Source organism: Manis javanica, chromosome 6 (assembly GCF_040802235.1).
Source record: "Manis javanica isolate MJ-LG chromosome 6, MJ_LKY, whole genome shotgun sequence".
NCBI lineage: Eukaryota > Metazoa > Chordata > Mammalia > Pholidota > Manidae > Manis > Manis javanica.
In genome coordinates this window covers 6,222,700-6,235,361 of record NC_133161.1, presented here as the reverse complement: position 1 = coordinate 6,235,361, position 12,662 = coordinate 6,222,700, and the positions used below count along the sequence as shown (strand labels likewise).

The 12,662-nt window shown below is 51.4% G+C and overlaps 1 protein-coding gene and 1 long non-coding RNA gene across 3 annotated transcripts in view; one reads left to right on the top strand and one right to left on the bottom strand.

Moving 5' to 3' along the window:
- The window catches only part of ZNF777 (zinc finger protein 777), a 26,599-nt gene extending 16,283 nt beyond the window's left edge, over positions 1 to 10,316 (bottom strand). The window contains exons 1-4 of one of the 2 annotated variants that reach the window (XM_036999356.2): positions 10,188 to 10,316; positions 4,630 to 5,481; positions 3,470 to 3,596; positions 1,347 to 1,460 (exon numbers count right to left, since the gene is read on the bottom strand). In XM_036999356.2, coding sequence (XP_036855251.1) covers positions 1,347 to 1,460; positions 3,470 to 3,596; positions 4,630 to 5,466 — 1,078 coding nt within the window. In that variant the 5' untranslated portion in view covers positions 5,467 to 5,481; positions 10,188 to 10,316. Of the gene's footprint in view, positions 1 to 1,346; positions 1,461 to 3,469; positions 3,597 to 4,629; positions 5,482 to 9,433; positions 9,677 to 10,187 lie in introns of those variants that run through there. The other variant, XM_036999355.2, reaches the window with a different exon arrangement.
- LOC108395716 (uncharacterized) lies at positions 10,181 to 12,662 on the top strand. The gene is made up of 2 exons (XR_001852733.3): positions 10,181 to 10,840; positions 11,298 to 12,662. It is a non-coding gene; the product is annotated as an uncharacterized lncRNA (long non-coding RNA).

The window sequence follows — 12,662 nt, the reverse complement described above, 5'->3', positions numbered from 1 at the left end:
CATGGAGCCTGGGGCCTGGCCTGGACATGGAAGTGTTCTGGTCCCAGCTCCCCAAGCGTGGAAGCTTTCTCCGAGGCAGGAGGAGGAGGCAAAGAGAGACGAGAGGGAGCAAAATGCTCTTGGGTTTTTGGACGGCTTTACTGCAGTCATAACTGACTCACTGCCATTGGCTGATTCAACCTCCAGCCCTCTGCCCTCTCCCCTCCCAGGGATTGGGGGCTGGGGCTGAGCCTTCCCACCCTCCATTCAAAAGGTTCGTTCCCCTGGCAACCACCAGCACCCTAGGTGGGGTCCAAGAGTCTCTCATTAACATAACAAGAGACCATTTCACCTTTATGGCTCCGAGGCATTTTCAGCAACTGTGGATGAAGACCATCTATATGTGAGGAATATATTTTTGGTCATCTGAATGACTAAATGTGTATATCTTATAACTCATTCTATCGCATGACCCCAGTGAGTTCTGCGAGATTATGCCCCTTTTTCAAGACATGATCCCCAATGATGTTTGGCTACAGAGGACAAGGATCTGCTTCCACTGAAGACCTTCAAGGTAAGTGATGCAGGTCCAAAGGTAATCAAAGCAGGAGCTCCAAAAATGAACTACGCACCACGCGAGCACCCACAGGGCCAGTGTGTAGGCTCCCAAGGTGGCCACCGTGGAAGGGGCAACATCCCATGCAGAATGACAGGAGCCGTGTTTACTGGGCCACTGGTACACACCACTCACCATGCCAGACCCTAGATAGCAGAACCTGTCCTGTTTTATAGGTGAGGAAAGTAGACCTCCAAAAAGGCTCAGTAACTGAAAACACACTGTTAGTAAGTAGAGAAGCCAGGATTCAAATGCAGGCAGCCTGACACCGGGGTCTGCCCTTGAGCCACGTGGCCAGTCCAGCCTGGCACCTGCTGCCTCCATCTAGCTGCCTCGTCGAGACACGGCCTGCATGTTGTGGGATGTATCGGGTAAAGTCCACACCCATCCCTCGCCTTCTGGTGACTGGCACGGCCCTCCTCCGGGGTGCTTCGGGCGCACAAGCACCAGCACACTGACAAGGGGCTGCCTTCCTTTCGGGTCCTGTTGTTCCCTGCGGACAGCCAGGTGCCACCGCATCATGTCAGAGACCCCCCGAGACAACGGACCCAATGGCATTCTGATTTATCTGGACTTGGGCCACTGGCGATATAGGAGGCCCCACGCAGGTCCCCACAGGCCTCCTGCCTGCAACACAGCCTGCTGACATATCCCTCCAGGGTCTACTTGGGATGGCAACACCCCATGACAGGCCTCCAGAATGCTGAAAGATCCAGGAGGCAGAGCGCTGGGCCACGTGGCAGCCACTCACCGGCACTGGGGTCCGTGGGCGCCTCGCCTTCCTCGGAGTCCTCCTGCTCCTCCCTGCTCGGCCTCTCCCCGCGCTCCATCTGCGACATGAGGTCTGGTTTGGAAATTGCATAGTCTGGGAAAAAGGAAAGAAAATACACTATGTGGTGAGGTCACACTGGATGCGGCAAAGGTGTCACCCGTGTGAACGTGACACCAGGTGCAGCTGCCCTCCCCATGGCCAGCAATGTTGGACAAGAAACGGCCGGTTTCCAGCTTCCACCTCAGGGCCTGCTATGTGTGTGTGTGTGTGTGCACATGGGTGTGTGTTTCAACCAGTGTGGGGGCGCTCACTGCATGCCCACCAACAGAGGCTGGCCCTTCTGACATCTGTGGCTCCTGCTGGTCACAGGTGGCCAATGCCTGCTCGGGTTTTTCATGACAAAGGCACAAGACATTTGAAATTTTATAGAGTAAAAAACTAATCCTGATAAAACCTAGGAGCCAAAACAAAGCTCCGCAACATAAAGCCAAATAATGACAGATTTCCTTACGTTAAAGTTTAAAGCTTTAGGAAATAAAAGATGAAGAAACTTGAGGGAAACATACACACACACACACATTTGTCATATATAAGGCAAGGGATTAATATTCATAATTATATATAAAAAGCCTCTACAATTAGTGGGAAAAACTAATTGTATGAATAGGTAATTCATAGAGGAAATGCAAATGGCCAGTAAACACTGGAAAAGATGCATGAGTTCACTTATCATCAAACATGCATATTAAAATAAGGAGTTGTTGTTTTTCACCCATTGGAAAAGACAACTCTTTGAAATAGAAGATCGTTTGGCCAGGGTATGGAGAAAAGGCGCTGCCATGCGCTTCCGCACGTCACACAAGCGTCTGGAGGGCGCCACAACAGTGGCCATGACATAAACACGCACCCTCTTTACTCCACAAGCCCGCATCTGGGACTCTGCCCTACAGAGGTGCTCTCATGTCTGGGTACAGACGCAGAGCCCCTGCCACAGTGCGCAGGCAGGGCTTGCTGCTGACCTGCACAGCTGCCCTGTCCTTCTCCACAAACCCACCTGTGCTGATGTGGCAAGTTATCTGTGGCCTACCGTTAGGTAAGATAAGCGTATGGTCCCATTTGTGCAAACAGCAAACTGTTTGTGCACAAGTGTATGTTTGCATATGCACACAGAAAAATGAGAACCAACACAGGCTGAAGGTTCACGGTGGTTACATCTGGGGAGTGGCACTGGTGGGAGGGTGGTGCTTGCTCTTTATTAGATGAATCTAAATGGCTGAACTTTCACAATTATATATATCCTTTAAAAAGAAAAGAAAAAAACATATTAAAAAGAGAAAGGTGTCCTACCAGGGAGGTATGTGTGTGTATTAATTCTAGCAAGAATCAAGTTTCTATGCAATAGCATATTTAACGCTTGTCTAACTTTCTTGTGTATCCAAAGAGTTTCATATCAACAAAAAGGACACATGAAACTAAAGTATATTTTCCCAGGTTTTCATCTTTAAATACTCTGACCAATGAAAACAGATTCTGGAGTAAGAGAGACCTCAGTGAATGTGTGACTTTCTGCTGGGGACCTAGGACATGTAACCTCCCTGGGTCACAGCCTCCTCTGCACAACTGGGACAAGAACCTGGGAACGCAAGCCCTCAGCCAATGACAGTGTTTGTCCCCTGATGGTACAACAGGAGCACCGACACCTGTCCCAGCCCCCTCACAGGAGAGGACTTAGGATTAAATGATGGGACTTTTGCAAAGCACCTCATATTCTGCTTAATAATAGTTTGCTGGACAAACTAACTGTATAGAAGCCGTGGAGGATATTCTATGAAGGTGAGAGACCACTGACGTCTGATTCTGTCTTCTCCCCGCTTGCCCTAGTGGCCTCCCTGCAGAGTGGTATCTGTTCACAAGGCATCCACCTTGTGCTGCGCTGACGTAAGTGGGCCTACAAGGGCGTTTGCTCTAATTTGTTGTGCTCTCTAAGTTCATCTCTTTGCTTTCGATCACTGGTAGTACTGGAGCTCAGAACCCCCACAGGTTCCAAGGGAACTCCAAGCTGGTGTGAAGGAGGCCACCGGCGAGTGACGCCTTCTCCTTACCCATGGAAACCAGAGACTCGTAGTTGCCTCTCATCACATTCTTGTACAGCTCCTTCTGCCACTCGGACAGGTTCCCCCACTCCTGCTCCGAGAAATGGACAGCGACATCATCGAACGTGACAGGAACCTGAAACCACACAACAAGCTCAGCTCAGACCAGCTGGAGGCAGTCACAGGCCCTTGGCCGCCAAATCCTGAGGCAGTGAATGGCTCCAGCCTCCCGGTCCTGGCTTGATACCTCTTCTCAGGACCGTGGGAAAGGCCCAAAGGCACAGCGGTTGGGTTTTTACCAAGGATATGACTAGAATCGGGCGGGGCTGCAGCCACCACCCGAACCCTGAGCCTCAGGGCTCATCCCGCCTGGTCCCCTTCCTGTCAGGACAATAATCCTCACTGTCGTAGAACACGTGGCCGCTACAGACAAGCGGCAATGGCGCCACCAGGGAACTTACTGGAAATGCAGACTCTCAGGCCCCCTCTGGACCCACAAAGCCAGATTCTACATTTAGTAAGACCCCCCCAGTGTTTCAACTACACAATATAATTCGAGACGTTGGCCTGGGGGATACAGTCCAAGGCTTTTTTACTATGTAAGGCTATGAAAAATGGTGGCAGCACAAAAAATCACAAAGTTAACCAGTCGACATTCAAGTTCCTTCAGAATCTTCTGGGAAATATTATTAAAACCTAACTCTTGTCTAGTTTTTTAGGATACTCCTTGAAATCACATTTTTATTGGCATCAACATGATTTACAAATCAACTGATGAAAACATTGAACAGGACAGAGCCCTGGAACATTTCAGAGTTCTTCCCCCACCCCACGGCAAACCACTCACCCCCACGCACGGGTGACTGACTGTAAGGCCTCCCTACGTCTCCACCACTGGGCCTCTGCTCTGCCTTATCCTCACAGACATCATGGACTTGCACATCCTTCTAAGTGGACAATCCTTTATCGCTGGGATGTTTCTCTGATCTGCTAACCTATGGTTTTATCAATGGGAGCAACCACCTGCTTTTGGCCTGTCCTGTTCTTCATGAAGCTCTATTGGCAACTAGATTTTTTTTTTTCCTTAATTGTCACTTTCTCCCTCTTTCATATTAAATTTCTAAACACAAGTCAATTCAACTGGGAAGCCCCAGCTGGGATAGAGTTACCTTGGGGACCTCCCCATTGCTGCCCGGGGGCAGCCGCAGGATCCAGAAGTTTCTGTTTTTCAGCAGGTTCTCCATGTTCTCCAGCCGCCTCTGCAGCAGCCCGTACTCCTGCAGCAGGGTCCCCAGCACGACCCACTTGCTCTCCAGATGGTTCGCAAACTCCACGGCCGTCTTCTCACAGTCGGCTATCTTTTTCTCGTTTGTCCCGGTCCTGCCCTCCAGCGTCAGAAGCCGCATGGCCTGGGCCTCCAGCTTCCTCTCCACCGCCTGGACGGCAGCCCACACGGCCAAGCGGGTGATCTCTGCGGTCGGGAGTGGCGTGTCCTTCTGGGCTGCAGAAGAGATCGGGTAGGGGGTGTCCTTTTGGGAAACTGGGCTCTGGAGCAGGGGGTCCATGTCGGCCTCGGGAACTGTTGGGGAGAGGGTCAGGGGGTCCTTCTCAGGAACTTCCGGGGAGTGGAGGGGGGCTTCCTGGTGGTGGGTGGAGTGGGAGAGAGGTGAGATTTCTTGTTCAGCAGCAGCCGAGGGTGGATACTGGGTCTCTTCTGGGGAAGTCAGGGGGCCCCGGAAATGAGTCTCTTGTTCAGAAGCGGCAGGATACAGGCGTGAAGGTCCCTTCTGGAGAACAGGCGGCATTCGGCCAGAAGTCTCTTGCTTGGGAGCCTGGGATAGGGAGCCTTGTCGGGGAGCGGCGGGAGACAAGGAAGGGATTTCTTTGGGGGGAAGAACGCGGGACTGGAGCAGAGTTTCTCGGGGGAGGCCAGCAGGGGCCTGACGTGGGGTTTCTTCAGGCAGAACTCCGGGGAATGACAAAGGTGACGAGCGCTGGGTCTCCATGTCCAGCTGCTGGACCTGTGTTCCAGGAGGGAAAGGAAAGGACAGGAGTGAAGGCCAGAGGCTCCAGCTGGCAACATAAACGCCAAAGACAAGTACCCACAGGAAAAGGGCTTCAGGTTTGGGGGTACTAACATATAGGCCATGGACACGAATCTTTTCTTGAGACCCTAGCAGTGATTTAGACATCTATTATAAAATGATTATTAATAAATAAATTATAATACAATTATTAATAACAAACAATGCTTACACCACCTTCTTCTGCTTTTTATAGAGCCACTTCCTGCTTTGTTCACAACATATGTCTCACAGCAATCATCTCATGAACAGTAAGTAGTGTAGGAACGGAGGAAGGGTGCTGGCCTCAAATGGCAACGCGCGGTTTTCAGTCCGGTCTACACCATTTGCTGCCTGATCACCCTGGCCAGGTTGTTGTTCAACCTTTCTGTTCTCAGTGTTCTTATCCATAAAATAAAGATAACAGTATCTAACACACTTGATACCTCCCTGAGTTGAGCATTCAGCACTAAATAAGACCTTGAAAAATGATAGAGCAGAATTTTGTAAATGCCAGGCATTGTTACTCTCCCAAGGCCCCCCTCGAGATGGGTGGTGGTTACTGGGGGGGGCCAGAGCTGTTTAACTGACTTACCTAGAAGGTAACCATGACATCTGGCCCCACTGCTTCTACTTCTGTCATCAGGCAGTCACAGTGACATGTTCTTTCCCTCACTTTGTCCAACAGTAAGGACACACAATTACCTTGTTTTGCCAGACACTTTGATAAAAGCTTAACTGGTGACTTACCAATAAAATCTCTCAGAATTTATATGGTACAGGTTTGACACTGAGACAACTTATAGGGACCCAGGCCCTACTGGAGAGGCTGAATGGGCTTCTGCTATGAAGCAGAGAAGACAGGGCCTGAGCCAGGCGAGGGGATGGCAATTCGGCCACTCCTGCGGGAGCTGCGGTCCCCGGCAGCTGGCCCACGGCGGGAGGTGTACCCTGGCAGCCTGCATTCCGCCCTGTGGATCAGGAGGCGGCAAACGAGGAGAAAAGGCGGCCTGGAGGCAGAGATGAAGGCAGCCAGTTTTGTGCCTGGTGTCAAGACTGGTGGGGACTTGAACCAAAATGAAGATGATCCTTTTTGGGATTTCAATTATCCACGCTCTCCCTCTTCCCCACCTTGGACATCCATGTTTAGAGAATTTTTGTGTCATCAGGGAGGCAAAGCCAAGGTCTTCTGAGAGACCAGCTCTGTATTTACCTACCCAGACAATGAGCATCTTTATTGGAACTGAATAGAATTTCCTCTCTAACAATGTTTGTCCATTCATCTTTCCTCGATGACTGCTGACTGGCCAATTTTGATGCGCCATATACAAGTGATCTTTAAAGTAACTGAAATTCCCATTTTCTTTGAAAATTAGCACATCCCTCAAGTCCAGTCTGATACATAGTATGTGCTCAACAAACTGCTGAATGAATGCATAGTATAAATTATTGGGTTGCAAAAGAAGTTATTAGGGTAAATGACAAAGTTCCTTCAGATCTATCAAAGGCCATCTAAACCTATTTATATTTTCTAACATGTTTTTCTTTTATTTGTTCATCATTGACTTATGGGTGGCTTAAATGAGACAGCATCACACTCTTACGCCAAGGACTGAAGATGTAAGATCTTGTTTAGGCAAAAGGTTTTTGAGGTAGTATGCTCCAACAGCTGTGCCTGGGTCAACCAGATGTGAGTTAATCAGGCAGCAAACAGCTCTCAATTATTTGGCATTTATTAGGTGCCGTGAACCATGTTAAGCAATTTAAAGGGTTAATTCATTTAATCCTCACAAAACCCTATGAAACAGAGGCTACTAGAATTATTATCCACCCTTAGCCTGGGAAGATGCTGCAGGCATGGACAGATTAAGTGACTTGTCCAAGGTCACACAGCAGTCTAGCTCTAGGGCCTGGGCTTTCAGCCTCCACTGTAGGTCATCTCTGGGATTCATCTGTCAGCTGAGGCAGCTGGCCAGTATATGTTCTGAATCCTTTTACCCCTAAAATCCCGAGGCTTGGAGACTAAACAAAGACCTGTGGGAAGACCCTGTCCATAAGCACATTTCCATTTAAAGCTGGAATCAGGGACCCCTTCGAAAACCTAATGAAAGTTATGGATTCTCTCCCTAAAAAATACACATGGGCACATACCTAAAATTCTGCAAACACTGTCAAGGGGTTCACAGACCCCTAAACCTGAGGCTCATCAACAACTGAGCCACCTCTGAACTCTTCATAGGCGACAGGCGAGGGGGACAGGACTGGACAGCCCTCTGGGATAGGAGCCTCAGACAAATGGAAATGACTAACAGAATGTAACACAATAGGCACATTAGGGCCCTGTCCTCAGAGGGGAGTTAGGGTATTTGCCTACAACTAGTAGGAAGAAGGGGAAATCCCCAGAGGCCCAGTTGGTCTCTATACTCTGTATTACTCAGGGGTTTAACCGAAACAATGAAAAAAAGCTCCAGTACAGTAAATAAAGCTGGAAGGGCAAGACACCATTACCAACTAGTCTAAGCAAAGCTCAAAGGAAAATACCACTTCTTTGCTCTCTATTATTAGACAGTCCTTCTCCATTTCTGGGTTTGGAGGGCTGTAGACAGAGGGACCACAGGAGCACATCCCCTCCCCTGCCCCAACATAAAAGCCCCTTGCTATAATTTCATCAGTCCCAGTAATCTGTAGCTTGATTTTACCCTAGGCACAATGAAATGCCAAAGAGAGGGATGGAGCTGTAAATACAATATATAAGATTAATAAACTTGCATTCTCAAATTGTTGGGGGCAGGGGGATTTCACAGGATTTAACCAACCCTCCCTACCCATGTATCCTAAGTGGACGGGGTCTCCAGGATTCATGCCACATTAGTAGAAAAATACATAAACACATATATTTGACTTACAAAGGGAGCCATGATAATTTTGTTACAACCCAGTGTGGTTCACCCTGAATTATTCAAGCGCCCTGGAGACCTACGCCCAGAGATCGGCATTTAAAAAATCATTTTATTCTTCCAGGAGTTTTTATATTATTATTATTTTTTAGGATTTGGTAGGCTCTTTATAAAGCCATACATCCCAACCCCTTCCTGAACACAGTAGGAAACTGAGGCTCAGGGCCACTGACTCCCACGCAGCAATCCTCCCCTGCCCGGCTGCTGCATCTCAAAGAGCAGGTCGGCGGGGATATTTAAGACTGATTTTTAAGAATGGCCCACTGAGGAGGAACATCAACCCCCACACCTTCGGTAGCTCGCTCCCCAGACCCCATCCGTCTGGCCCCCCGAGTGTGGCCGGGGCCCTCCAGACGCAGAGGCTGGAGGCCAAGGCGCCTGAGCCCGAGGGTCCGCGGTTTCCCACGGCGGAGACGCAGGCGCTGCCCGGCCTCCCAACGGCGTCACCTCCCCACCGACGGGCCGCGTCCACCGCGCGCCTGGCCAGGCTCCTAACCCCGGGGAAGGCCGCCGTCACGGCCGCCGCTTCCCCGTCCAGGCCCGCAGCCCGGGAGGCGGGCGTTTCTGGGGACGCGGCCACCGCGCCGCGGATGGCTCGCTACGTGACCTTGGGGCCGGCTGGGCGGGTCGCCGCCAAGTGTCTGTGCCTCAGTGTCTCCGCTCTGCGAAATGGGAAGAGCCGCGTCGGCGCCGCGCTCCGGCCGCGTGAGGCTCGGCGGGGGCGAGCTCTGCGGAAAACGTGCGGCAGCAACCCCGACGGACGCAGCGCCGTCGCCGCGGGGAGCGAGGCGCGCCGCCCCAGACGCCCAACTCCCGGCCCGCGTGCGTGCCAGGCCCTGGCGTCCCGCGGCCTCGCCCGGACGGCGGCCGGCTCCCAGCCCCGCAGCCCCCCTTCCGCCCAGGGGCGCACGGCCCCCGCCCCCCACCAGCGTCGCAGCGTTTCTGTCCCTTACCGAAACCCCAGGCCGGGCCGCGGGGCCCGGCACGCGCAGGCCGTCCCCCGGGCCCCGAGTCCGCGCGTCCGTGCGCGCGCGGGCCGCCCTCACAGGAGCCGGGGCCGCCTCAGCCATGCCCCCGCGCCGTCCGCCCCGGCCCGGAGCCGCCCCCGCCGCCGCCGCGGGCCCCACGCAGGCCGGCCCCCAGGCCCTCCGCAGGCGGCGTGCGCCCGGCCCTGCTTCCCCGCCCTGCTCGCGCGGCCGTCGGGCCCGGCCTGCTCGGGGCGCGCGGGGCGGGCGGGGACGGAGCGGCCGAGCCGGCGGCGGCGTCGGAGCGGGGCGCGCGGCGGTGCGGGCGCCCGGCAGGCTGCGCCCCGGCCGGGAGCTGGGCCCCGGCCCTCAGCACCGGCCCCCGGCCCGCGCGCGGCCCCTGTGCGGCCGCGGCTGCGACCCCGGCTCCGGCCCCGGCCCCGGCTGCGAGCTGCGCTGCCGTCCCGGCGCCTCTTCAGCAGGGGAGCTGCACAGCAGCTGCCATGTTGATACAAACTGCATCCTGGGAGGCATGTCCCTCTCAGGCCGTTTAAAGAGAAACACTCCGAGGCTCGTCGGAGGCTGCCGGAACCCAGACAGCTCCATCTACAGCCGGTAGGAGCGAACAGTGTCGAGCGAGCAGCCAGGCGGCGGCGGACACGCCCTGAGCCCCGGGCCAGCCCGTCGTGGAGCAGGGCCGAACCGCTCGGGCCTCCCGCCCCCGGGCCCCCCGGCCTCTCACCTGGGGTCCTCGCCTCCCCGGGCACCCTGGGGCGAGAGCGGGAGGCGGGCGAGCCGCGGAGAAAGGAAGCGCGCAGCCGAGGCGACGTGCTGGGGTCTGGAGGCGGCTTGATTGGTCCGACAGCCTTCCTCCCGCCGGATCCCCCTGCTCCTCTCAGACCCAGAACCCGGGTCGTTGCCTTTCAAGACCTGCGCTCACAAAGGGATCTAAGAAACCCGTCACACCGAAGGGAGCCCGGAGTTCATGTGACCGGCTCTGTGCAGCCCGGGTTCCAGGGAAGCGGGCTCTGCTTCCAGGGGTGGCACGGGGGCTGGGTGGCTTTTGTGAAATGCCCGAGTGTTGTTTTTGACATGAAAGGCCGGGATTCCGAGAATCATAGGGTGCCAGGGCCGCAAGGGGCCAGGCCCGTCATTTGGGAGGAAACTGAGGCCGAGTGGCAAGTGACTTGTTTACCCTACGTTGCGGTTTCCGTCTCTCGAATGGAGGCTCTTTCTAACCACGAGAGATCCCCAAAGAATGGAGGAGCGCAGAGTTGGCGGCTTCCCTTCCTGGACAGGTCCACTTGTACACACATATTTATGGAATACCTACCAGGTGGAAAGAACTGGAAATGAAATAAAAGGAGAGAGTACAGGCAGGCTTCCTCCTTACAGGTGATGAAAACCCAACTGGAACTAACTTAGAGGGGAAAAAGTAGAATATATTTGTTCACCTAAAGGGGCCCCAGGGAGGTCAGGGATGAGGCTGCCTCGGCAGGCAACAGGAGCAGGACCCCGGCCTCTCTCTAAAATGCAAAGTTATGGACAGAGAGAAGGCCAGCGCCATGAAGGGCGTCCTTCCTTCCCTTCCCACAGCTTAAGAGTTCCCCAGTCTGGGTGCATTTCCAACCGGGTATCAGTAAACAGTGCATGTCACTGATTTGGGGATTCAAAATTTTATGTGAATGATATAATTCAGTCCATATCTGGTTGCAACTTGCTTTTTTCCCCCCATGAATCATTTTTGACACACAGTCATATTTAAACAAGTATATCTGGTTCATTCATTTTAACTGAAATGCACTATTTCATTGAATAAATAAACTCCAATTTACTTTCCATTCTCCTGAAGAGGAAGGAAGACAAACCTGCTCTCGGGAACATCTACATACCCGTCTCCCTGTGCACCCTGTGGGAGCTTCTCTCCCAGAGACGCCGAGACCCTCCGTGCTGGGGGACAGGAGCATCTTCATCTCCGCTAGACTTGCCAGACTGCTCACCAGAGAGGGGCACCTGGTGACATGCCCACCAGCTGTGCAGGGGGGCCTGTTTTCACTTTCGATAAGACTTGGAACCTCTGCCAGCCCCGTGGATGTGAAATGGTAGTTCGTTGTTTTACTTTGTATTGTATTTGTAATTCCCCAATTATTAAGGAAATGGAACATCTTTTCATATTCACTAGACATTTGGTTTCTTCCTCTGTGAGTTTCCTCTTCATATCTTCTGTCAGTGTTTCTGTTGTGACGTCTTTTTCTTACTGGTTTTAACGTGTTTTTAAAAAACATATTCTGGATCTTAATCCCATCACCAAACACTTCATGTGCTGACTGATATGACTGCGTTTAAGTCCGCCACCTTACTAGTTGTTTTCTGTGTGTTCCAGATGTTCAGTGGTACTCTTTTCTCCCCACCTCCTTTTGTTGACCTGCTTTTGGATAGAGTATTTAAAAAATGATTCTGTTTTTCACCATTCATTTATTATTATGCCTCATTTTTAGTGGTTGCCCTAAATTGTAAAATAGAGATCTTAAACTTTTAACAGGCTATTTCATATAATTATACCACTTCACCGATGGCCCCCTAACCTTATGACAAGTTGTCCACCACCCTTTGTGCTATTGTTGGCATACATTTTATGTTTCTAAATGTTATGGTACGATCAGGAAGTGTGAGTCCTCCAATTAACCTCTTCTTTTTCAAGATTGGTTTAGGCTATTCAGGATGTCTTAAACTTCCATATGAATTTTAGCATCAGTTTGTCCATTTCTGAAAATAAGCTAGCTAGAATTTTGATGGAGCTCTGAAGTTAGCTAAACAGCTAAAAGCCTGCTAAGAAGCACCTAGATTAATCTATGATCATTCTTTACAGATGGATGTATGGTGGGCATTCAATATTAATAATTTTGGATTTTTTTGTTACCAAAATAAAATGAAAGACCTGAATAGTTAATTAACTGATTTGAATTTATCTTTCTTCATCTTCGAGAATATATAAAATGTGGAATAATAAAATATACTTTATATCTGGCATGTTCAATACAAATTTACTTCTATAATTATATATATTCTTGGTATATTTTTCCCCCTAAGTTTACCAACTGTGTATTTGACATAAATATTTTGTAATCAGCTGAAAATTTTTCTTATGAACTTTTTACAGTAGGAGTTGTTGCAAGATACAAACATGTAAAGCTGTATTAAAATGAAGTGAATGAAA